Here is a 26,439-nt window from a genome sequence, read left to right as displayed (position 1 = left end):
AGGCCCTATGCTTTCACCTCTGGCTGACCTTAAGGCTTTGCACAAGCAGGAAGGGAAGGCTAAGGCAGAGTTGAGGGCGTACTTTAACAGGTTCACAGAGCCCCTCAGCAGTGACTGAGTGTGCTTATTATTTCTAGGCCTTTAAGGAAATCTCTGCCTAATCATTAACTGACCAAACTGACCACTAAGCTCATCAAGTAGAGCCTTCAGTGGCCATAAGGAATACATACTTTTTAGAATTAATTCATAAATGTTTGTAGCAAACAAAACTAGAACAAATATCAATGACAAAAAGCTCTGGGGAAGGGAATCTGAATTCCACACTTAATAAATAATAAATAACTCTATTAGTTATTAATGTAGTTAATAATACTTGTTAATATAATAAAATTTTATGCTGTTTAAAATGTCCAGTTTCCAACCATTAAAAAAATATGTGCTATGCAAAGAAACAGGAAAGTATGGTCCATAGAGAGAAAAGCAATCAGTAGTAACTGTTCCTAAGAAGCCTAGATGTTGACCTTACTAGAAAAAGACTTGAACTATCTATTTTAAATATATTCAGAAAACCTAAAGAAAGCCTTGTCTAAAGGACTAAAGGGAAGTAATAGTGATGTCTCTATTAAACAGTGAATTTAAAGATAGGTCATTTGAGATGATTGAATCTAGAGAACAGAAAAAAAAAATAAAAAGAATGAAGACAAATGACCAGAGCCTTAGAGACTATGAAATACCATCAAGTGTATCAATATGTGTATGATGGGAGACTTAGAAGGAAAGCAGAGAGAGAGAATAAAGACGATTTGAAAAACTCATGACCAAACACTTCCCAAATTTAATTAAAAACGTTAGTCTACACATCCAAGAAGTTCAGGGAACTCCATGCAGAGAAAAAGTCAAGGATTTCCACACCAATCAAGCCATCAAGAAACAAGCTGGACTGCAACTAGAGAGACGTGACTCACATATAAGGGATACTCAATAAGGTTAACGACTGGTTTCTCATTATCAGCCAGGGAGACCAGAAGCAGAGTGATAACATTCAAAGTGCTGAAAGAAAAAGGCTGCTAAAGAGGAAAAAAACTGCCAGATTAAGTAACTAAATGACCGGGATACATAGTAAGGGTCAAAATGTATTCTGCACTCAGATTTCTAAGAATCTACTATAAAGGAACCAGAACGGGAAATTGTAAATGACGCATTATGGGGGTCTATTTTTCTTCTTTCATCTAAAGGTAATTAGTTTAAAAAACATAGGATTTATAGCAAAATGGTATGACACTAAATGTGTAATCTTGATTACATTACTTAACTTCTCTAAGGCACAGTTGGCTTATCTGTAAAATAGGAATATTCTCCTCACTAGGATAAAGTGCACACACACACACACACACACACACACACACAATCTTTGTAAATTGTAAAAGGCTAGTCACAGCTTCCATCAGTGTTTTTATTACTTCTACTACCAAAACAACATGGGTGATGATGAAAAAGCAAGCCTTTTTTACCCCTACTGTATACACGGTGTCATGGGAAATCTGGAAATGTGGGAGGAGTGATAAAGATGGTATTCTCTGCTGTAACCAGGCTTCAATAACTTACTCCTGAACGGAGGAAGCTCTAGCTCTGTGCTCACTCACCAGCCCTACACGGTCAGGAAGGCTGCCTCTATTTTGTCGTAATATAAAGGAAAAGACAGTTGAATCAGATTGATAGAATGCATCACTCGCTAAATACTACCTACCACCTCTTTATTGTGTACATAAATACAGGGACCACTGTATCCCTCTTAGGGTTGCTTGGTGGCACTGAGTGGGCAAAAGGGGCCATGGCCCAGCTTCAGCAGCTCCTGCACACAGAACTCAGAGCTATTTGTCTATGAGGACAGATGGGCAGTTGCAACCCTGCTAATAGTCTTGGCAGTACTCTTAAGTAATAAAAACAAATTAAGTGCCAAAATATTCTTTCTACCAAAAATATTTTTAAATGGTCAAACGCACATGCAAATCTTCCCAAATTAGCCATCAAATGGAAACAAATGGTGGAATCCCATTTTAAATGCAAAAATACATGTGCTCTTACCAATTGGCAGATATACAACCGAAAATACATTCATATGCAAAGACCACATATGCTTAGAGTAGAGTTTATTAGGTATGGCGGGCTAATTTTTTAGGTCCTGTCAAATGATGGATAGGAAAACAAAATGTAATCGAAATATATATAATCTTGACAGTCATTTGAAATGTACCATGTGTTCCGTGCGGAATGTTTTCCAGTGAAACCAATTTACTTGTTCCCACTTCCCATGACTCAGTACTAGATAGTTAGACTTTCTAAACTATTTTTTGGCAACCAAACTTTCTTGGAATAGTCATCTTTCCTTCAGGTTATTTAGCAGAGGCATTAAGAATAAATCCTCAGTTATAGATGTGTAACTGCGGATCATTCACATCATCTCTTTCAAACCTAAAAGCACATAATGACATGATTTTAAAGAGATCACACAAAAGAGAGCCCCCAGTTATTCCTGAAAATAATTGATTGCTACCATATGAAACAGTTGGTATGATGACTTCATTAGATTTTAGTTTAATTATGGTACTACTAACCTAGAGGTTAGCCAGGTCTTGTCTACTTCTCACTGAAAGGCAAAGAAGATTCATGAGCTACTGAGAAGTTTGTTAAAAGTGGGGTGTTCTATCTCCACAGAAAAGAAAATCATGGACTTGGAAAATAGACTTGTGGCTGCCTGATGGGAGAGGGAGGGAGTGGGAGGGATCGGGAGCTTGGGGTTATCAGACACAACTTAGAATAGATTTACAAGGAGATCCTGCTGAGTAGCATTGAGAACTATGTCTAGGTACTCATATTGCAACAGAACAAAGGGTGGGGGAAAAATGTATACATGTAAGGATAAATTGATCCCCTTGCTGTACAGTGGGAAAAAAATAAATTAAAAAAAGAAAGTGGGGAGTTCTGAGTTCCTGTCGTGGTTCAGTGGAAACAAATCTGACTAGTATCCATGAGGATGCAGGTTCTGTGCCTGGCCTTCTAGTCTCACCCACAGTCCTTCAGTCTTTCAATTCTGCTCACTCAACAAGCCCCACTGTAGTCATTCATTGAACTACACAGAAACCTCCAGTTCTCTGCTCTCTCCCTATCCTGCAGTTTACTCTAATTTCCCATGCCCCTTTAACCAGTTTAAATTCTTAATTCATCATTTCAAACACCCTCTTGTAAAATAAGTACCCTAAACTTTGTTGCTTTCTGTCTTTCCATTACACTCTCAGGACAAAAGGTTAATGCTGCGTATCAACAGCTTTTACTATGTGGTATTAAATAGGATGCTTTGTCTCATTTAATCCTCTCACCAATTTATGAGACAGTCCTCTTATTATCCTCTCTTCAGAGATATGAGTACTGATGTTAGGGAAATTAATTTGCTTAAAAACTTATAGCTAATGGAGCTAGGAATTGAATTCCATTACGTCTAACTCCAAAGTTTATGCTTTAATCTGCTACACGTCTTTGTGGAGAATTTTTAATGTGCCAGAGATAGATTAAGTCACCCAGTATATGTATATTCATTCATTCATTCGTGAATCATTCATTCATTCATTCAGCAACTTTTTTGAACATTCACTGTATACACTTTGCCAGGTGCTATGAAAATGCAAAGCTTAGCCAAATGGAAATCATTCCCTCAAGGACTGTGTCTACCAGGGAAGATGTCATGTATAGAAATAACTGTAACATGAGGTGTACAGTGATAAGAGCTATGAGACAGATTCCCATTTTTAAAAACTATTGGAGTTCAGAAAAGGGAAGGCATTTCTATATCTGGGAGGTGAAAAGGCTCAAAGAAAAGTGGTATTTCATTTGGACCTTAAGATGGGAAAGATTTAAACATGAGACAGTGAGAAACTAGGGATTCTAGGTGTTTCAGGCTGAGAGACAATATACGAAAAAAGACCCAGAGAGGATAATGAAAAAAAAAAAAATGTCATGGAAAGCAAGAACTTCAAGAAATGGGAGCTAAAAGTAGAATTAATGGATATGACACTTGTCCTTATCACTAACCAAAATATATGCTCTACTTCATCCCGGTGAGCCTCTCATGCATATCCATTCTGTGTCCCTTTCTGCCATTTAACACCTCTCCATATAAATGCTCAAGTCCCTATTTAAGGAAAAGAAACCGTTATAGGTGGAAGTAAAAATCACTCCCAAAGATTAAGAAGCACTTACTTAGGAAAAAAAGGTTAAAGAGAAATCTGTCCATTCATGAAGCTTTTATTAATATCCTCTTGTGTCCCCAAAGCTGAGATGCTAATATTTTAAAAAATAATATGCCATTTTTACCACAAGGATCACAGAATTGATTAAAGGAGACAAACATATAAATAGGGAATTGTGGAGTGTGACGAATGACTTCTGTGATACAGGAGTGTGGTAGGTGTGGAAGTGACACGAGAGAGGCAATGATCAGCCCTGAGAATGGTATTAATTAGGATATGTTTTCAAAAAAAAAAAAAAAAAAACAGGAGACACATCTGAGCCCAGTCTTTTTATTTTTAAAGACAAATCAGGTCAACCCACAGGTTCTGTTTTGAAGCTTAATTTTTTTTTTAATTTAATAGTGTATCTTGGATGTCTTTTGTGTTAGTAGGTAGGTACGTAGATAGACAGATAGATATAGATATTCCTTATTCATTTTAATGATTGTACAGTAATCCAGTCTCTAGCTCTGCATGTTATTTTTAATCCCATATGTATGGATATTTGAGTTTTTCCATGTTCTTACTAACACAGTACTGAAGTAAATACACACACACATACACAGACACACATGTACTTGCATTGGAATATCTTTAAAACAAATTCTTAGATGTAACCTTCCAAACCTTTAATAGATATTGCCAAATTACTCACCAGAAATACTAGGTAGAAATGCTTTTTCCCATACCAATGCAGAAATTAGAGCTTTCAGTCTTTTCGGACTGCCAGATTAATAATTAAAAATAATGTTATTCTGGTACAGCCACTATGGAGAACAGTTTGGAGATACCTTAGAAATCTGTACATAGAACTTCCATATGACCCTGCAATCCCACCTTTGGGCATATATCCAGACAAAACTCTACTTTAAAGGGACACATGCACCTGCATGTTCATTGCAGCACTATTCACAATAGCCAGGACATAGAAACAACCTAAATGTCCATCAACAGATGATTGGATTAGGAAGATGTGCTATGTATACACAGTGGAATACTACTCAGCCATAAAAAAGAACAAAATAATACCATTTATAGCAACATGGGTGGAACTAGAGACTCTCATACTGAGTGAAATAAGTCAGAAAGACAAAGACAAATACAATATTATTTCACTTATAACTGGAATTAATATATAGCACAAATGAACATTTCCACAGAAAAGAAAACCATGAACCTGGAGAATAGACTTGCGGCTGCCCAGGGGGAGAGGGAGGGAGTGGGAGGGATCGGGAGCTTAGGGTTATCAGACACAACTTGGAATAGATTTACAATGAGATCCTGCTGAGTAGCATTGAGAACTATGTCTAGATACTCATATTGTAACAGAACAAAGGGTGGAAAAAAATGTGTATGCTTGTAAGTGTATCTTGACCCCCATGCTGTACAGCAGAAAAATAAATAAATTTTTAAAAAATAGTGTTATTGCTTTAATTTGAATTTCTGTAAGTATTAGTAAATTTGAGTATCTTTTTGTATTTACTAGCTGGTCATATCTTTTCTTCCGTGATTTAACTTCTGTCAGAATCTGCCTTATGCAAGCTCATTAATTGGTCTCAATATTTTATGAATGCTAACAGAAGGTCAGAAACAGAGAACATTATTGCTCCTGGCACAGTCAACAGTGTGTGTGTCATGTGTGCATCAGTTCCTTTTGCCCCCAAGTCCCACGAGCATGATACAGAAGGGCCCCAGGGGTTGGCACTGGTGCGGTAGATAAATGGCATGGCATGGCACACACGACTTGTCACGTCTGCCTCTTTTAGAGCAAGTCTGCTCTTTGTCCTGGAAAGAAACTTTACCTCATCGCTCAAGGATGCTCTCTGCAAACACAACCTGAGAAATGGCCCCAGTTAATAGCGTTCAGGGCCTTGCATCCTTTGCATACCTGGCAAGAACATGCAGGCCCAGGACGTTCAGGGTCTCTTCCACCAACTGCTTTCACTTACTTTTCTGTATCTTACTTACCATTTTCTTATTAATTCGTAAGAGTGCTCTGCTAGCGCAAGTATTCCTAGGTCTGCAATCAAATATTACTTGCTTTATCTTGGTTTGGATTTTTTACCTTTTGATTTTATCAATTGTGAGAGGTTTTGTTTTGTTTTGTTTTACCATCCATGAGTTTCATACCATACATAGAAAAAACTATCCTATTATAATAAAAATATTCTTTCTTTATTTTATGCTTTCAGTTTTTGGCCTTTAACGTTTTGATCCTTTTGGAATTGACCTTCATGTAGGAATGATATATGGACCCACCTTGGTTTTACCAATTGGCTAACCAGCTCTTATAATCTCATCTCCCATCTTTCCCCTACTTGTTTGAAATGGTACCTCCATTACATACTAAAATTTATCCGTATTTACATTTATTAATTTTTTCTTCTATCCTTCTAATCTATTTGTATGTTACTATTCCAACCTTATCTTTTAATTAGTATAGCTCTATAATATACTTAACATCTGGTTGAACTTGTTCCCCAATTTTTCTCTTTTTTTTTAAAGAGTTTCTTGGCTGTTTTCACTTATTATTCTTGAATGAGTCTTTTATAAAGTAGGTAGGAGTTCTCACTATGGCACAACTGGATCAGTGGCATCTCTGCAGCGCCAGGACACAGGTTCAATCCCTGGTCCAGTACATTGGGTTAAAGGATCTGGCACTGCCACAGCTGCGGCATAGGTCGCAGCTGTGACTCAGATCTGATCCCTGGCCCCAAGAACTCCATATGCTGCAGGCTGGCCAAAAAAGATTGAGAGAGAGAGAGGGAGGGAGGGAGGAGGGAAATAGGATGAATATAACTATGAGAGGAAATCCTAAACTACTGTCCTTTACAACCATATCTACTTTTGAAAGTCTTATTAATGTTATAACTTTTATGAAGATTCAATTTGCATGTCAACAAATAGATAAGCAGAGTTTCTGTTTGCAACTTCTAAAATCTTCTTTCTTTTGATATAGATTCCTTGCAGTCTGGAATACTGGGATGAACTCCAGAAGGTTTTCATTGCATTTCGAGAATTTAGTCTGTCTGAAAGCAAAGTTTGCGAACTGCAGTTGCCAGATATCAATCTTGTGAATGACCAGAAGAAACTGGTATCCTCAGATCTTTGGAGAATTGTCTTGAACAGCAGCCAAAATGGAGCTGATGACCAGAGGTAACTCAGTGAACAAAGTGAAAAATAGTGGTTTCATACTAGGAAACAATTGTCAAGTCATCTTAAATAGTGACTCCTTCACAAGGTTGTATCTCAGTTTTCTAGCATCTGCATCTGTCTGATCTACAGATGAGAACCAGGAAGCAAGATAGAAGCTGATCTTTCAAAGTAGTTGTACTAAAATTCCTATGTTTTACAGTGAGCTGTAAATACCTTTTCCTTAAATATAAAAAGAAAAAAGAGCAAAAAACAAACTATAAAAAATTAGTCCAGTTACCCTGAAGCAAAAAATATAGAGGAAGAGAACCATACACACTTCAGTAGACTCTTAATGACACAGTAATCAATACGTGTAATACTAACCCCGCGCATTAAAGAAAGGTTAATCTCCTCTCCTTCTAAAAAGATAACTTTTGAAAATATTTCCTTCTAAGTGGTTTTTGAAAAACTTTAAAAGTTGAAACTCCAGACATTAAGAAAACTAGGCTAACCAAAATAATTTATACTCAGAGAATTTCAGATAGCCAAAGTTCGATCCAGCTCTAGAGTCTGTTTAATTGTAATATATCTCTGGAGCTATAGACCTCAGGTATTCCCAGTCATGTTCCCAAAACTTCCCATTCCACACCCGCTATGGGATATCTGATTAGTGGCAAAACAGGGCCAGATTGTGTCCATATCCAGCGTTTGCCTGCTTGATCCATCCACTAACTTAGAGGAGAGAAAAAAATGCCTTCAGCAGTTTATTCGTCAGTGTTGCTTCTAGTTTACGTATCCCTATTATGTCTTTCTGCTCATGCTGTTATAAATGATAAAAAAAAAAAAAGAAACCAAATCACCATCAGTGAAATAGTTTCTTGGGTCATATGGTATGTGTACTGTGGGCCTATGTCAGCCTTGCTGTCCATCACTGTCAGTGTCCTATCTTCTAATTCTGATGAGTTTGCTTTTGTGTTATCTTGTTGCTTTTATATGATTCCCCCCTTCCCTCCCCAAACAATGTTTTGACACTAACAGAAAAAAAAAGGCACCATTCCAACACCCTACAAATGAACCTTTATTTTTGCCCATTATTGTATGACTGTAAGATTATAATCATAGCACACCATTTTGTATTCTGATTCCTGTTTTATAGTATAGATACTTGTGAATGCTTTCTCTTTTTATAATTAATAACAATACATGTTCATTGAAGAAATGAAGAAAATAACACCACCCATAATCATCTCACCCTGAGATAACCTCTGTTCGCACTTTAGTCTATAGCATCACACAGTCTTTTTCATTGATTACTTTGTATGCTTAATAATAATATGTTTTATACTTTATATTTTCTATTTTTAGGTCATGTGGGCTCTTTAAAGATAATTGCCTTCCTAATATGACCTAGTAGTGTACAGCTGGTGAAAATATATTAAAGGAACAGGGTCTTGATTTTACCTGTATGAAATGCAGCAGTGAAAAGAACACCTATTCTGTAGGACTTAGAAGATGGATACAAAGATTGCCTGTTTAAGCATAGGTTACCTAGGCAGAAATCAGGAAATCTCAGAAAGCAGAGATAGGGATAATGAAATTTTTTTAATCTGAGTTTTATTATTAGTATCTTGATTCTAATCATGAATGTATGCGTTTTCATCTTTGAAAGAAGCATTTTGGGTAAGGTTCATTCCTCTGAATCTGAAATATTCATAAAAATCACTTTGTGGTAAGCTTAGCACTGCAGAAATGTGAACTCTTTAGGGAATGGAAATTTATGCAGACAGTCAAATTCAGGCAATTTTTCACCAAGCTTTTGACATTGTAATCACAGATCTTTTGTCCTCACCTGGGATTTTTCAACATGCCAAATATTTCACAATTGATCTTTTTTAAATTGCTTGGCATTAGGCATTTTTCAGGTAGAAATTGATATTAGTGAAATGAAATTTAAGAGTTGGTTTAAAAGTCAGCATAATAAAACACTATTAAGACATTTTTCAAGAGGGAAAATAAATTGTCATCTAATTTCTTGAAAGGTAACATCAATGCTTTGATAATATGTCAACATTTCATATAGAAATAAAACTGCTGCGGTTAGTCCCAGTATATTCTGTGATGAGAAATCTAAACCTGGACAAAAACCTGAAACTTTTATGATTAGAGATTGTCTTCTCTTAAGTAATATTTACGGTTTGAGAAGGAAATGCATCAGAATGTACATTACTGGAAGAAAGTTTGTAAAAATAAGTCCCATGAAGCTTAATCTTAAAAAACAGAGAAAGAGAAGCAAAAAAAAATGAAACAACATAGGGTCCTTAGTGGTAATGTCATCACTGTGTATATGTAAATAGAAGCACTATTTACTAGATAATTTCAGGTTCACACACCTGGGTTTAAGTCCTGGCTCCATCACCAACTAGCTATCTGTCCTTGAGAAACTGCCTTCTAAGCTGTGGCCTTGAGGAATGGATAGGAGCTAACTAGTCCAAGAGGTGGCAGGTAGTCTTTGGTACAAAGGACAGGAGACAGTATTTAATTTCTGAAACCCTAGTCGATTTATCCCATTCAAGCATCTTATCTTTAATTCAATCCTTGTATATTTGTAATAATCATTTTCCACTATTCTTCTTCTAACAGTTTTCTTGATCATATGAAAATGAATGATTGGCAATGGTTGGTTGTTTCAAGGTAGCATGGAAGTAGAGTAACTGAAGCTTAGTTTCCACAGTATTCTTGACTTTTAGGAGACTTCTTCCATTTGTAGTGCACTGGACTGAAGCAAGAGATACAGCCTTTAAGCCCTGATGAGGAAGGATATCCATTTCAGCTATTTATTTTTAATCTCATCATGATATATTTGCCTATCTCCATTGCCCATTGCTGACTCCTAAATAAACCCTTTTTATCAGTCAAGTCTGATAAGAAACAGGAAAAGTGGGTGACTGAGGAGAGTTTCATATAGAGAGTATTTACAAAAGGCTTGGCAAGGTTAAGGGGTAGTACAGCCCCCTGAGGCTAGAAACCCAGGGGAACCATCTCACTCTTCATCCTGAAAGAGCCAGGTGAGAGACAGTTACCAAAACTAACTCAGAACCAGTTCTTGTAGCTGGTTTTGATGGAGGGACTCAGCAACATGTGGGGATGTGGCTCAGATGGAGCCAGAGAATTACACGCTTCCCCCTACCCCAACCCCGCCACCCTCTCCGCCACATTCTCATCTCCCGTGGCCACCTCCCACTGGCTAAACCAAAAGACAAGCCAGAGCACAAAGCCTTCTGTTGACACAGTTGGGGCGGAGAAGAAGTAGAAAGTGGATCTAAGGAGCAAACAAGATAGCCAGCGAGCACGCGCTGTATTTGGAATTACCCAGTGATGGAACGATGAGAAGTGGAGTGGTGCGCCCAGCTCTCAGGCCCAATCTGCCAGGTTCCTGGAGTTTGGTATCAACCAGATGTCTTATGATGGACCAGTACAAATTTCTACTTTTTTCCTACTTCTTACCCTCACTCCAAATGGCTAGCTCCAGAAGTATGTGATGATGTAAAGTCACAAGTTACAGACATTGTGTTACCCAGTAGTAACTGTGAAGATCTTGATATGTGTGACTAGCTAACTTCATGCCGAGTTATTTGATGATAATGCTAAATTCTGTTCACCTGTACCAAGTCTTTGATGGCTTTGCTCCATATTGCATGGTCACTTTTTCATGTGAAAACATGTGACAGTAGATTGCCTATAAGGACTTTTTATCCACACCCCCAAGACGCTGGTTCATAGAAGGCGGCATCCTGGAAAAAGAAGTGGTTTTAAAGAGTGCGTGGCTCTTTCTTCATGCAATCAAAGTTAAACTCTTGAGTTTTTTGGAGTACAAAAGAAAAAAAAAATTTTTCTCCCACTCCCTTAAGATCCCATAAAAGAAGTCACTGGCCACTGATACTTAGTGATTTTTGAGGCAGTGGTCCACAGCCTTGTGTGTGTGTGAGGAAGAGATGCTTTTCATTTTCCAAGCCTTCATTCTTATGTATATAGACAGTGGAGTAATCAAAGAAGGAGCCCTGTGATGGTAAAGTCCCCAGATCATTTCCTTTCTCTCCACTGGTTGAAGTTTCTCCTCCCAGGTCACTGTGGCCTCCAGATTCTCCATTTGGCTACTTGGATCTGTACATTTAGATGTACCAAAATTTGCTGGGTACCATTTTTTTTTTCACCTTTCAACTTTCATAAACCATTCAGGCAATATCTTAATATTTGAAACTGTTGTGCCATCTAGTCACATAATGGATTTATCCAAAAACTTCTTTTCTAGGGCTAAACCTGAGTTTTTACCTTCTCTGCCTTATGTAGAAGGAATACTTGTATTTTTCCCCAAGTGTCTTTTGGAATCCTTTTACTATTTACTTGGTAACTGAACTCTATGTAACTCCCACCCACACCCCACACACACACCTCCCCCCGCCCTGCCAAGGAATTTATCTTTGCCAGGTAGTTCTTCTCCCCATTCATGCTCCCCAGCATATTCAGTATCCCCCAGGCCTCACCTAAAGTTCTAGGCTCATGGCATTAACAAAGTCTTGGATCATGTTGTTTATTCTCTGAACCATGACAGGTTTCTTCCTCCCTCCCTCCTTCTCTCTTTCTCTCCTCCTTTTTTTTTTTTTTTTTTAAGGTCAAATATAAAGTAGTCCTTTACCTGAGGACATGTTTAAGCTTATTTTTTAAGACTACATATTGCAAAATCGACTGGTTGGTCATGGAGTCAATACAACAGGTTGCAGGTGGAACTTTTTTTTAACCATTTTTTTTAAAATTGAAGTATACTTAATTTACAGTGTTATGTTAGTTTCAGGTGTACTGCAAAGTGACTCAGCTATATATGTGTGTGTGTGTGTGTGTATTTTTCAGATTCTTTTCTATGATAGGTTATTATGAGATATTGAATATAGTTCCTTATATCTGGAATCTAATATATGGCACAAATGAACCTTTCCACAGAAAAGAAAATCATGGACTTGGAGAACAGACTTGCCGTTGCCAAGGGAGATGGGGAGGGAGTGGGATGGATTGGGAATTTGGGGTTAATAGATGCAAACTATTGCCTTTGGAATGAATTAGCAATAAAATCCTGCCATGTAGCACTGGGAACTATGTCTAGTCACTTATGATGGAGCATGATAATGTGAGAAAAAAGAATGTATACATGTATGTGTAACTGGATCACCATGCTGCACAGTAGAAAAAAAAATGTATTGGGGAAATAACAATTAAAAAAATTTAAAAAAGAAGAATACAATTCCCTGTGCTATACAGTTCTCTGTGTTTATTTTATGTATAGTGGTGTGTATATATAAATCCCGAACTCCTAATCCCCCCTTCCCCGGTTATTCCCTTTGGTAACCATAAGTTTGTTTTCTGTGTCTATTAGTCTGTTTCTATTTTGTGCATTAGTTCATTCATATCGCTTTTTAAATTTCCACATGTAAGTGATATGATATTTGTCTTCATCTGACTTCACTTCATATGATAATCTCTAGATCCAACCACGTTGCTGCAAATGGCATTATTTCACTCTTTATGGCTGAGTAGTATTCCATTGTGTATGTATATCATATCTTCTTTATCCATTCATCTGTTGATGGAATTTTTAAAATAAAATATATGAAATATCAATGTGAAAAGGACAAATACATGAGAAAAAGAATGTATGTCTGCGTCATTTTGCTGTACATCAAAAATTGACAGAATATGGTAAATCAACTATGCTTTAATAAAAAAAAATTTTTTTAGACCAGGAAACATCAAAAAAAAAAAAAACAGAAAATACTAATTCCATGTATATGAGATACAAGAGTTGTCAAATTTATAGAGACAAAAGTAGGATGGTGGTTGTTAGGGCTAAGGGAGAGGAGAATGAGCGTTACTGTTTAGTGGGTACAGTTACAGTTTGGGAAGATTAAAAAAACTCAAGATGAATGGTGTTGATAGTCGCGCAACAGTGCAAATGTACCTATGCCACTGAACTATACACTTTTAAATTGTTAATATAGTAAATTTTATGTTATGTATATTTTACCACAATTTTTTAAATAACAGAGTATTATATTTTCCATAACTCCCCATATTTTATATGTGTACCACCAGGTGACAACAAAAGTGTATTTCTTCGAGGGGGGTTAGAGTTAAAACATTCAAGAAAAAGACACTTCCAAGGAATACAGGGAACAAGGTGTGGCAGGCACACATGTCGCTCCTTGTCTTTCCTTGCCATGCAGTGCTCTTCCAGGATGGACAGTAGGCAGGAGAGTTTAGGTGAACCAGTACTGAGAGACAGTGCCACACTGAGATGAATAACCGTGTGATATTATGAGATCCCTCTTGGGAGCTAAAGGTAATCACCAACCATTGACATCTAAGTAAGTAACCAGTACAGTACCCTGTTTGCCAGTCAGGAAAAGAGGGGCGAGGTTTTTCTTTTATGGAATGATAGACTTTATGCTACCAATTTGTATGTACTACTTCCTTCAATACTCAAAACGTAAGTCCAATTACTGCACTCACTTTACAGATGAGAAAACTGAGATTTAGCGAGGTGAACTAACTTGGCTGTGATTACACTGTAAGTGGTACCAGTGCAGGCATTTCCATCCAGGTTCTCTTACCTCAGTCATCTCTGCTTAATCTTTATGATATATGATGACAACCTTATTACCACAGAGAGATCCAGAGAAAAGGACAAGTCTCTGTCAATCAAGTCAGATCATTCATTGCTGGATACCTGCCGTGTGATGGGAGTGACATCCAGGGGTGAATCTTTAAGGTTATTCCTGGGTCCCTGCAGTACCTGTGGATCAATCAAGATCGAGAATTACTAAAACACTCCTTATAAAGGAACCTATACCTTTCTATGGGTCACCCAAGACAGTTGATAAGTCCTTTTGGCTAAAATGAAGGTATGGGTGTGTAAAACTCCTGCCATACTTTCTAGTTTGGGGAATATTTCCACTGTTCTCAAAATTTGAGTTTCCATTAGGAACTTATGGATATTTGACTGAATCTTGAGTCCTGTGTATTACAGTTTGAGAGGTCTTGATCCTAGGAGCCATTTTTACTTTTCTCTCTGATTATTACACAGCTCATAAATTATGTTTTTTCCTTTTGAGATCTGGATCATGTCAAAGTCCGTTGTACTTAATTAAGGAAATGCCATAAATGTAGCTTCCATAAGTGCCCCTAACAGTGTCATTGTCCTCATCTTTATGACTGTTTAGCTCTATTATACTTACATCTTTTTATTTTTATTTATTTATTTATTTGTCTTTTTGCCTTTTCTAAGGGCGCTCCCATGGCATATGGAGGTTTCCAGGCTAGGGGTCCAATCGGAGCTGTAGCTGCCAGCCTACGCCAGAGCCACAGCAATGCGGGATCCAAGCCGCGTCTGCAATTACGCCACAGCTCACGGCAACGCCGGATCCTTAACCCACTGAGCGATGCCAGGGATCGAACCCACAATGTCATGGTTCCTAGTTGGATTCATTAACCACTGAGCCACAACAGGAACTCCAGTATACTTACGTCTTTTTAATCCTTATGTAAAAGGTAAACGTATACATGCTACTTGATGTACAATGCTGTGATAATTTCTGGTGCACAACAAAGTGATTCAGTTATACATGTATACACATCCCTACTTTTTCAGATTCTTTTCCCATGTAGATTATCACAAACTATTGGGTAGAGTTCCCTGTGCTCTACAGCAGGTCTCCATTGGCCATTCTTTCCATGTACCACAGTTTGCATACACCAATCCCAAGCCCTTAATCCATCCCAGCCCCTCACCTGTCCCCTTTGGGAACCATAAATTTGTTTTCAAAGTCTGTGAGTCTATTTCTGTTCTATAAATAAGCTCATTTGTATCCTTTTTAAGATTCCACATATAAATGATATCATACTATTATACTTGACTTAATATAATAATCTCTAGGTCCATCTCTATTTCTGAAAATAGCATTTCATTCTTTTTTATGACTAATATTCCATTGTGTAATGTACCATAACTCCAGTTTTTAAACTCTAAATTTTTAAATATAGATTAGTAACATTTTAGCCAGGATTTCAAGATTGAAAGAGTATTGCTGATAGCTTGAATATGTTAGGAGTTAAACTAAATAGACCTAAAAATATCTTTTTAACCATTGATTTGTACATTTCATTTAGAAAAGTGAAGAATCAATCAGTTTATTATAAATAAAGATTATGGCACATACTTGTGATGTTTTAGCAAACGTTTTCAGTATGTTACAGTATTTGCTACTCTCAAGAGAGAGAAAAGTAAATCTTGGAAAATCTCAAGAGTGTCAAAAATTGCAGTTGGCAAGAAAAATTGTTCAGATAAACACCTCACATTGTGTACTTACTGTTTTAAAACTGATCTCAGAGGACTCTCACCTGGATTTTTAATAATATTTTGACTAACACTATACCCTATTTTTAACAACTTCTTAAAGTTGTATAAGGGAAGGAGTTCACATGTATAAAACTCAAGTGCAACTAATATAGTTTGGTCTTTCTGAATAAATACAAGTTTTAATTTTACCTTGTCAATGAGATCTTTTTTTTTTTTTTTTTAGTTGAAGTATAATTGATTTACAATGTTGCATTAGTTTCTGGTATACAGTAAAGCGATTCAGTTAGACACATTTTTTTCTCTTTTTTTCTGTTATAGGTTATTACAAGATAGGGAACATAGTTCCCTATGCTATACAGTAGGACTTTTTGTTGATCTATTTTAAGTGAAATCTTTAATTATACCTCCACAGATAGATCCCTAGAAAGCTATTTGGATTAGTAAGTCCACTCTATAGAAGTGCTAAGAATACACTTATCTACATTTTCACGCATAACATTTCATCAGGAACATACTACTGCAGAGTTGTGTTTTCTTTGTATGTAATGGAGTTTTTCTGACAGTGCAGTAAATAGCACCACATAACTATAAACTCCTTGAAGTTACACACTTAGTGAACTTAGCTTTCATTTTCACCAGCCTCTTCACAATTTCTTTCAAAACTCAGCTGAGGATTCACACTCTTGAAACCACATGATTCACCCTGTGCCATTCTGAGTTCTTCTTATATTTCCCCCTCTGGGCAGCACTTCCGACTTTCCTACTCCTGGGTGGTTGTTCTGTTTTATAATGTTTGTAAACATCTAAATTTTTCTATAACCAGTTAGACTGTGCGTTCTTTGAAAACTAAGGATGTGTTTCTTCAGTTTGCCCTCTCATAGTCTTCCTATGTTGCTCTAAACCACAGAGTTTCTTCTCCAGGCTCCTCGTGGATTTGGAAACCAGGCTACCAGAGGTGTAGAACCATATTTAGGTTTGGAAAGAAGAGGTTGGAAGATGGTGAGGGGGAATAGTATCTATTCATTGATCAACAATTAGCAGAATGCGCTTGGCTCCTCCCAATCCCCAGCTCTCATGCTTCTAGCAGCATGGAGACGAGGCAGCCAGGCAGTGTGCACAGCTCACCATGTATACCAGCAGTTGCCATTTACAAATTTCTTTCCTCCTGCAGATGCCCTTCACTCTTTATCCTAAATAGCTTTTACCTGTATAAAATAAAATGGTGTTAGGAGGATGGACAACTGAAGAGAGGACCCACAGAGTGTAATTCTCCATAGGACCTTGGGTCTTTTAGACACAGTCATAACTTTATTATTATTGTTGTTATTATTGCTTTTTAGGGCCACACCATGGCATATGGAAGTTCCCAGGCTAGGGGTTCAATCAGAGCTACAGCTGCCCGCCTACCCCACAGCCACAGCAACGCAGGATCCAGGCCGCATCTGCGACCTACACCATGGCTCATGGCAACGCCACATCCCCAACCCACTGAGTGAGGCCAGGGATTGAGCCCACATCCTCGTGGATACTAGTCAGATTCATTTTTGTTGTGCCACAGCAGGAATTCCCCATAGTCATAACTTTATGACAGTACAGTATTCAGTGGGTCATCAATAAAGAGTAATGACTAACTCACATGAGAATACCGATATGGATGAACTGGAGAAGTAAAACAAAAATTTATGGTGACACTGAAAATACTGGGTTTTTTGAACAGCAAAGTCATACTCAGAATTGTGTTGGTCTTAAACTAATATAAGAACCAGTTGTCCATAAGTTATGTGAAATGTGAATGGAAGACAATTGGGTTGGCGGTCAACACGGCCTGGGATTTGAGGAATCCTTTGAAGCTTTTCCACCAATAACTCAGAATAGTCAAAAAGAACGTAATTTTTAAAGACAACTTATTTATGGGAGCAAATGCAGAAGAGTCGATGATAACATATTGACTCTAAGATTATGGGAGCTAGCTTTAAAAACTTTTCAGAAAAACATTTCATTTATATAATATTGGGAAATTTAGGTTATTGAGCTTCTTTTATTGCTTATTTCCCACAGCTCTGCGAGTGAATCTGGTTCCCAAAGCGCTTGTGATCAACTTGTAACTCCAACAGCCCTGGCTGCCTGTACCAGAGTTGATTCCTGTTTTACCCCATGGTTTGTCCCATCTCTTTGCATTTCCTTCCAGTTTTCTCACCTGGAGTTCCATCTTTGTCATCACCTTGATCAACTAGGCACAGGTACTCTTTACTTTAGCATCAGAATAATATTCAGTTAATACTTGTTGTTTTGTCCTGAGTGTTCTCAGAGCAGCTTTTTTTTTTTTTAATCCATTTTTACCCAGATAATATATTTTCAGAAAGTAAAAAGGCCTGGAGGGGTTTCTATCCTATGTATTATGGTATCAATGATGTTTCAGTGTTGTGATTGCTAATCACTTCCTTCCAACAAAGCTCCTTCCCTAATGATCACCACCCACATGGTGGTAGAAATTTTTAGAAGCAGCATTCATTTCCCTAACAGTGAGCACCGGCAAAGTTATTCTCAAGGTGACTTTGTGTAACAAATATCCCCCTTACTTTTTGAACCATCTTATGGACCTATTGTATAGGTTGCCAGTTTTACTGAAATGCTATGATTTTGTATACTTCTTAGTGAGAATTTTCAAGGAAGTTACAAAAGTTGAAGGTTTGACTCTTAGTCCAGTTATGATCTTTTTGAAAGAAATACATCTGTTTTTGTTCTATATTCTGAGCCATTACATTAATGGCAAATAGTTTCCAAAAGTACTTGATATTACCTTATTTTGAAAGTGCAAATACCTTCTACAAAAGATGGGTAAATTCTCCAGTGATTTAAAGGACTAGCATTTTTGCAAGTTGCTAAGGTAGAAGATTACATTTTTCCACACACCGCACATGGCCTTTTATAAATTTGCTCATGTTACATGAATAATTATTCCTAAAAGTCTGTACCAGACTTTTTCTACTTAATTCATTTTGATTCTGCTATTAGGTTTTCAACCTACATGTAATGGAAAAAGGGGGAAAAAATCAGATTAAAACTAAACACAGCTGCTGTTAAGCATCTTGCCTTTTCAGCAAAAAATGGAGTTTAACCTGCATTTTCTAACTCTCTTTGGGTCATGTTTTTGGTTTTGAGATTTGGTTGGTAGATACAGAGCACTTCTATAAAACTCTCCTTAGATGTTTACTTCCTCTTCATTTTATTTATTGTCTTTTGTGATCACATTTTTATCTGTGAATATAACCTTTGGAAAGAGTCCTGCCGATTGAACAAAATAGTTTTGTTTACAAATATCAAGTGGTACTTCAAATATTATCTTCAAGAAAATGTTTGAATTTCTTAAACAGCAAATATTGCATTCAGTAACCAGGAAGTGAGTGATTTAAATGTCATCTGTTTATTTCCATAGAGGATTGGCTCATCTCAATTGCTGTTTTCCTTGTTTGTTTTCTCAACAGCTCCACCACAATACCTACAGCCATTTGTTTCCGATAAAAACGTGCCAACTGAACTAGAATACATGATTATTTCCTTCAGAGAACCACACATATATCTGCGACAATGGAACAATAGTTCTGTCTGTCAGGAGATCCAGTTCTCAGCTCAAGCTGACTGTAAACTTTTGGAGTGCAGAAACGTTACGATGCAAAGCCTGGTGAAGCCCTTCAGCATCTTTGGACAGGTTGCAGTTTCCAGCAGCGCAGCAGAAAAGCTGATCGACTGCGCCATTGTCATTGACTCTGTATTTGTAAGCTTCGGGCAACATGTAGTTCACTCTCTAAACACTGCAGTACAAGCTTGGCAACAGGTATGCTTGCTCCAGAACAGTTTACAGTTTGTGTGTGATCTTTTACTAGGCCCTCTGTTATCACTTCTAATAACCAGTTAAACACGGACGAAAAGGTGAGAGAATGAAGAATTTGATGGGCACCATAGTATTGGGGAGCGTCTCTGCTTTGGCAAAGCGATGCATGTTATTCTTAAAACCTTTGTTGGAGACTCTGGGTTCTCTACACATGCATCAGAGATCATGCCCACATTTTTGTGACTAATGTACCACATCTGTGTGGAAAGTAACATATTTCCAGAAATTTTTTCCAAGTATTATGGCTTTAGTTTGCCAAAGCTTTAACCTAGCTATATATCAGATTGTCTCGGCAGCCCCTGCAGAAATGAGGAACCTGTGTGAGCCTTTCTGATAGAAGCATTTCGTCTTTTCAGAGAGAAGAGCAGCCAGAGGAAGTCTGTGAACACAACAGAGGCTTAGTCTTTTCCCCATTACCATTCTGCCACTTTGAGTCACTAAAAAGAGCACTCGATAAGAGACTTTTTTCAGCCGCTAAAGACTCTTGATTAATAATGTTTTCACTTCTATCTTTTGTCAGAAGGTAGCCATGTCAAAACAGAGATAGTATTTAAGTCTGTTTTGAATGATGTATTTAAAATGGGGAACCTGCCCCTGTCCGCTGGCATGAAACAACTTCCACAGAATGTTTGGGTAATAATATGTTCAGTGATTTCATAACGAATCACTTCTGCTTCCTTTACTGATTTTCAGTATAGTATTATAGTTCCACAAAGCTGGTATTGCCATTTAAACTGAGACATTTCCCCGCATTTTGCATGTTACTTGCGTTTGTGCGGACTAACTCCCCAGGAGAAATGGTCCTTCAGTCCGCACTGACCCCACGTGGGGATGGGGCAGTGCAGGGGGAGAGGGGCTTGAGTTTTCTAACTTAAGAATTTTTATGGGAATGAACTCTTTTCTTTATATGCATGAAGACCTATACAAGACGAAGGAATTAATTACCTAACATGGCACTACAATAGCAAAGAGAAAGAAGATAACACATCTGTTTTGTATTTTAAAATTCTTTTTTAAGGGCATTCCATGGTTTTCTTGTTGCAGAGGACATGCGTAAAATAAGAGCTAGTGTGATCTAAATCTTTGCAGCTGGTTCAAATAGCGATGTGAAAAAAACCTCCGTGGCTCCAATTTCTGTTTTTTGTCATATTTTGAACAATGCATTTAATAAAAAACAAACCTAGAAAATATAAAAGAGTCATTGATAGAGCATTTAAACCCGGGATATTTTTGTCTTGGTATCAGGGCCATTATAAGAGGACTCGTGTGTAGCAACTACTGCAAAATGGCCCTCAGAAATATCAGTTTCCTCCCAGGGTAAAACATATTCTCTGAAACACAGCTCTACATAGAAATAAAATGTGGTGCATAAATATTTAAATGTTTTAAACCACATCAGAGTGTGAATGACTGACTGGCTAACACAGTGCCTTGAAGGAATATTCTGCTTTTTTTTTAAATGGAATTGTATATTTGATTAAGTAGAGCCATATGTCACGTAGCATATTGCTGACAGGTACATTCTATGAATAGTTGGTTCTGATTTATACAGGGATTTGGCAATGTTAACATGAGCCACAAGAGGATATACTTCTGTAATTGTTGCTGTAATTTTCTTGTTTCCTCCCATGTCAAGGGTACTTGCCACCAAGTTTTAATGTGGTAGGCGTCTAACCCTGTGTATTCTAAAGTAAATACAAAAATGCACTACTTTGAAATTCTAGGACATTTGACATTGAAATGGGCTTGTGGAGGGGTTATTAAGTTCATTGTTTCTAAGATTTTCTGAATGTGGTTTATCCCCTTCAGAGGGGAAGCTTAGTTTCCCAAGTTTGGATTTTATTGTGTGTATAATGCTCATAGACAGTATAATTATTGTCAGTGAGAAATGTGAATTTAACAAGCAGGATAAGGTATTTGAGTTCTCCACATACTTTTTATCAGGTTTATATCCGAGACAAGTCATTTGTATCCAGTGTGGATGGACCAGACAGTCGAAGCATGAAATAATTTGGCCTTTCACCTTAAGGTCACAAGTTCAAGATTAACAGAAGCCTTCATCAGTGTCTGATTTCTCTGGCTGGGAATTTTTTTTTTCTCTCTTTTGTAAATGATTAATGTTTGTGAAACCAGATTAAGGACCCAAAATGCCACTTGTAGTTTGCTTTATATTTCTATGTCACATTCCTACATTTGGACTAAATAGCTTTGAAAGGAGCTTTTTATTTCAAAATCAATGTTATGCTCATATGTCTTCTCTTACACTAAAATGATATCTCTCATTCATTGCAAATGCCTGTATAACACTCTAGCACACACCTTACATATAAATAAGGCACTTTTTAATTGCAAAAGTATTCTGAGGTTTTGCTTTTATATGATGTCATATAAAACACATACGAATCTTTTTATAATATACTAGAATTTAAACATTCCAAGAAATTCTTAAACTTATTACAGTTATAATGAACTCTGCAGATGAAGGAGCAATAGAGAAACAGTTCCCTGAGGACTTGAAGTATTCTTTAGAAAAATGTAAACAACCCCCTTGTGTTCTTTCATTTACATTTTTTCCTAAAACCCTCATCATTTATTAAAGGTCAGTTTTTAGAGATGAGGAAAGTAATATGGGCTTGTTTTTTTTTTTTTTTTCCCCTACTCAAGCCCCATCTGGTAACTTAACCTCTGCGTTACCAGCGGATTGATCCCAATTCATTATGAAAAGTGAGTTTCAGTCTCAGGATATCTATCTAAGTGGGAGTTTGGAATCGTATCCCTTCATGTTTGTATTCTTGGACTTAAAGGAGAGAAAAATGTTTACAAGGAGAGCAGTTTATGTTGATTATATAATGCTCAATGGAAAAATCTCATCAAAACTAATTATATACTATGACTGTACTTTGATTAAAGGTTTACAAACCTTCAAATATATAAGATAGGATTAGGTAGGATAGATTAGAATAGAAATAGGCAGGACACTCAGAAGTGAAGAATTATTGGAAAAAGTTCTCCAAAATCTTAACAGCTGTTACCTTGAGTATAAAATTAAAGACTTTAAAAAAAAAAAAAAAAAGTCAATACTTTCTGTATTTTCTAATTTTTCTACAGGGAAGGTATATTACATATAATTTTTAAAATTAAATTTACTTGCATATTTGTGTCACAAGTGTTCATGAGTACTTATCTGTCGGTACTGCACTGAGTACAGGGATAACATTGTAAAATAACAAAGACCCAGTTCCTGCCTTTATGCAGTATAGAGTCTCGTGACGGAGACAACAGTGAGCCACAATCATGCAACTAATGACTGACTCAGTTCCAAGTAGGGATCAGTGCTGCGGAGGCAACATATCTAGTGCATTGTGAGCCTAAAACAGGGGGACCAAAAGTGGTCCAGGAGGATCTCAGGAGGCTCCTTGCCCCGAGAGTGTGATCTGAAAACAGGAACCCGAAAGCTGAGTAGAGAGAAGTTAGTTGAGCAAGGAGGAAAAGAGGTCCTAGCAGAAGAAAGGCACTGAGGCAGGAAGGAGTTTGACATGTGGGATGAATTGAAAGGGGGCCAGTGTGGCATGTGTGGAAGAGCTGAAAAGGACTGGTAGAGCTGGGGTCCAGCAGGCAAATGGAGAGTGGTTCAAGATGCAGCAGGGGCCGGATCAGGCAGGGTGCCTGAAACCCGCAGGCAGGCCAGTTTTGAAGTCATAGCTCCTGATTAAAAGCCACAGCAAAGAGCAGTATAGTAGACAACAGATAATTATTGGTTATAACCGCCTCAGTCTCACTTAGCCAGAGACTCTTTTTTATGATTAGTGTGGCTGTCAGGCAAGGTTCCACTCCCCGAGAATAGAGCGGTTTGGGGAGAAGAGATAGATGGATGATAGAGTGAGCGCTTAGGAGTCCTCACGGGTATCCAGAAGAAGGAGGTGTTTCTGGATTTATTCACCAGCCGTTGAGCTCTGCCCACCCACTTCGGGGGCCTTCTGGAGGAGTTAGAGGGGATTCTACCTCCCAAGATATCTGTTCTGAACAGGTCTTGGTCCAGGCTAGATTCCAGGTATGTTCATCCATAGACGGCTGGTTGGCTTCAGGCCACATAGTCACTGAAATCTCTATGCTCGGGAGTGGTACTTCCCTTTTTACCCTCCTTTCCCTCAGTAAAATGGCAAAAGATGGAGTGTGGCATTGCGACCTTATTTAGAAGCACAACCAGGAAAGTAGAGGCCAACTGGAGAAGAACAGTAACGTATTACCTCCTGTGGTCTACAGAATTCATGAAAATATTTTCTCTTGCATTCTCCAGTTAACCATTTATTGAACTATTCTTTTCATTTACCAAATGTTTAAGTCATACCCTAACCAGAGTGATAAAAGAGTAAGCACAGAATGCTCTGTCACTTTGCCACTCTTGACACTTTGATACAACAGCAACACAGTTGAGAAGGCATATCAACACAGGAACGTATCACTAATTTGCCGACCTTAGTAGATTAGTAGAAGACATCTGCTGATTGATTATTAGCCTGCAGGGACACCAGCGACTGTTTTCCAACTAACATCACCTGTCTTGAAAACTGCAGCTCGGCTCACACAGCAACTCTGAAGTTGATCTGTTTTGTGTGTTCAGCCTCTTAACAATAGAGGGAAAGTAATGGTTTTATTTACATCTCTCCCTGAGCAGATTTACACACACACACACACACACACACACACACACACACACACACACACACACATCCACCCTCCCCCTAAGGGAACTGGGGATGTAATACCTAAATGATCCTTACTTTCTGTAGGGTACAAACTGTGGCTTTGGTAATTGGTCTTGATTGTCAAGTTTAGAAGGCCGGGAACATGGTAATTCTAGCCTCTGGTACTCTGCTCAAAAAACGTGCGCTACCCAGTACAGCGTTCTTTGTAGCATGTTAATTCATTTTAAGATGTTAAAAGTTTGAGGGATCTCATTGTTCTTTGAGTCTTCTGTGTGTATGATTTATTTTGCAGGAATATAAATCAAAACATATTCTTGGAACATTTAAGATCTCTTTAAGGTATTTTTTTGTGCTGATCCTGGAAGTATAGAATACTTTCTATACCAGAGCTAATGACAACAGCTCTTTTAGTATTTCTGTGTTGTAACAATCGCCACTGGGCAGACAGCTGCCAAACATCTTGCAATTAATCTGATGCACGTTGGCTTTCCTATTCCTTTTCTTTCAGAACAAATGCCCTGAGGTAGAAGAGTTGGTCTTCAGCCATTTTGTGATCTGTAATGACACACAGGAGACACTGCGGTTTGGCCAGGTGGACACTGATGAAAATATTCTGCTGGCCAGTCTCCACAGTCACCAGTACAGCTGGCGCTCTCACAAATCCCCACAGGTATTTGAGAAACGGCCTTACAAACACAGCAATTGTTCAGGTTGGGGGTTCACGTATCGTGCATTTGTGTGCCTGTGTCCAGTTAGTTCCCTTTTGAAGTATAACTCCATCTGACCAAGACCCAGAAAGGTTCAGAGACGGGAGCCCAATGTACCCACGCTCCTCTCGGAGTAGAGGTTCTCCTGTGGAGTGCGGGTGCTGCCGAGGGAGCGCGGTGTGGTGATTGCGAGGTTGAACCCTGGAGCCTGGATGCTGGTTCTGGGTGACCTCACTTTGCTTTCACACTTCGGTTTTCTCATCGGTAGATTGGGGCTAAAATAATACCTATTCAATCGTCAGGACTAAATAGGTTAATATATACAAGGCACCAAAAGAATGCTTGATATATTGTAACTATGTGATGAGTATTATTATTGTGCATTGTTGATCATTCTTACTGTGTGTCTACTTCGTGCCAGTCATGTCCCAGGCACTAGGAATTCAAAGGCAGAGAAGTCTTAGTCCTCGCCCTCCAAGGACAGCTCACGATCTGGGGCACAGGGAGCCCAATGACAGAATACGCCCAAGGGAGCCCTGAGGAAAAACATACCAAAGGATGTCTGTTTTCCAAGTAGTGTAATTCCACTTTCCTGTCACTTTAGATGGGAGTAATTAGAGGGATGTGCCCTGCAGGGGTAAATGAGGAAGAATTAAATACAAAGATGTGGTCTTAAATGAGTAAAAGAAATCCTAGGAAGTACTCTCAAGAATAATGTATTTCTAAAACTCTGGAGAATAAGGAAACTACTGTCTGCTTATGATTAAAAGAAAGTCATTAGATTAGAGAACAAGTTTTCCCATCTGGCCTATAGACGAGCTTTCGTGAATGTTCTACCCTCAGGCTCCCTCTTGCTCGTTTTTTTTTTCCAGTAGCCACATTCTGATTTCTTACTTGCTTTTTCATCCTATTGCCACACTATTAGTATAAAATTTGTAAAAGTAGATCTAGTGCAATTCTTCTTAAGTCTATTTATTTAATTCTAATTCGGCTAACAGGACATTAAAACATCATAAATTCTTTCTTAATAAAAATTCTAGCAGAAATGTCTCCTATGATATGATATTGCACTTGTATTTTTGGAGCAAACGACGTGCCCTTGGTTTCTAATTGTCCTTTTGATAAATGTCCATGTTGAGTGTTTTTAAGTCATTTGGTGGTTTGCCCCTTGTAATGTAATTAAAGGGCAGTTGGTTGGTTCCTTCTTTTTGTTCAAAATTAAATAGTGTTTTTTTCCTATTAATTGCAAAAATGAGAACACAGACCAAATATTATAAACCAAAACAGAAAAAGACCATCTATAATTCCACCC

General features: G+C 37.8%; 1 protein-coding gene across 6 annotated transcripts in view; it reads left to right on the top strand.

The window, feature by feature from the left end:
• Positions 1-26,439, top strand: part of VPS13B (vacuolar protein sorting 13 homolog B) — a 717,975-nt gene that overhangs the window by 600,807 nt on the left and 90,729 nt on the right. For all 6 annotated transcript variants that reach the window (XM_047783533.1, XM_047783534.1, XM_047783535.1 and 3 more), the window contains exons 40-43: positions 7,243-7,439; positions 17,881-18,062; positions 19,308-19,657; positions 24,929-25,090. In XM_047783533.1, the coding sequence (XP_047639489.1) occupies positions 7,243-7,439; positions 17,881-18,062; positions 19,308-19,657; positions 24,929-25,090 (891 nt within the window). The remainder of the gene's footprint in view (positions 1-7,242; positions 7,440-17,880; positions 18,063-19,307; positions 19,658-24,928; positions 25,091-26,439) is intronic.

Source organism: Phacochoerus africanus, chromosome 6 (assembly GCF_016906955.1).
Source record: "Phacochoerus africanus isolate WHEZ1 chromosome 6, ROS_Pafr_v1, whole genome shotgun sequence".
Taxonomy (NCBI): domain Eukaryota; kingdom Metazoa; phylum Chordata; class Mammalia; order Artiodactyla; family Suidae; genus Phacochoerus; species Phacochoerus africanus.
Note: the sequence above shows the minus strand (reverse complement) of the source record. Positions and strands in the feature narration are given on the sequence as shown.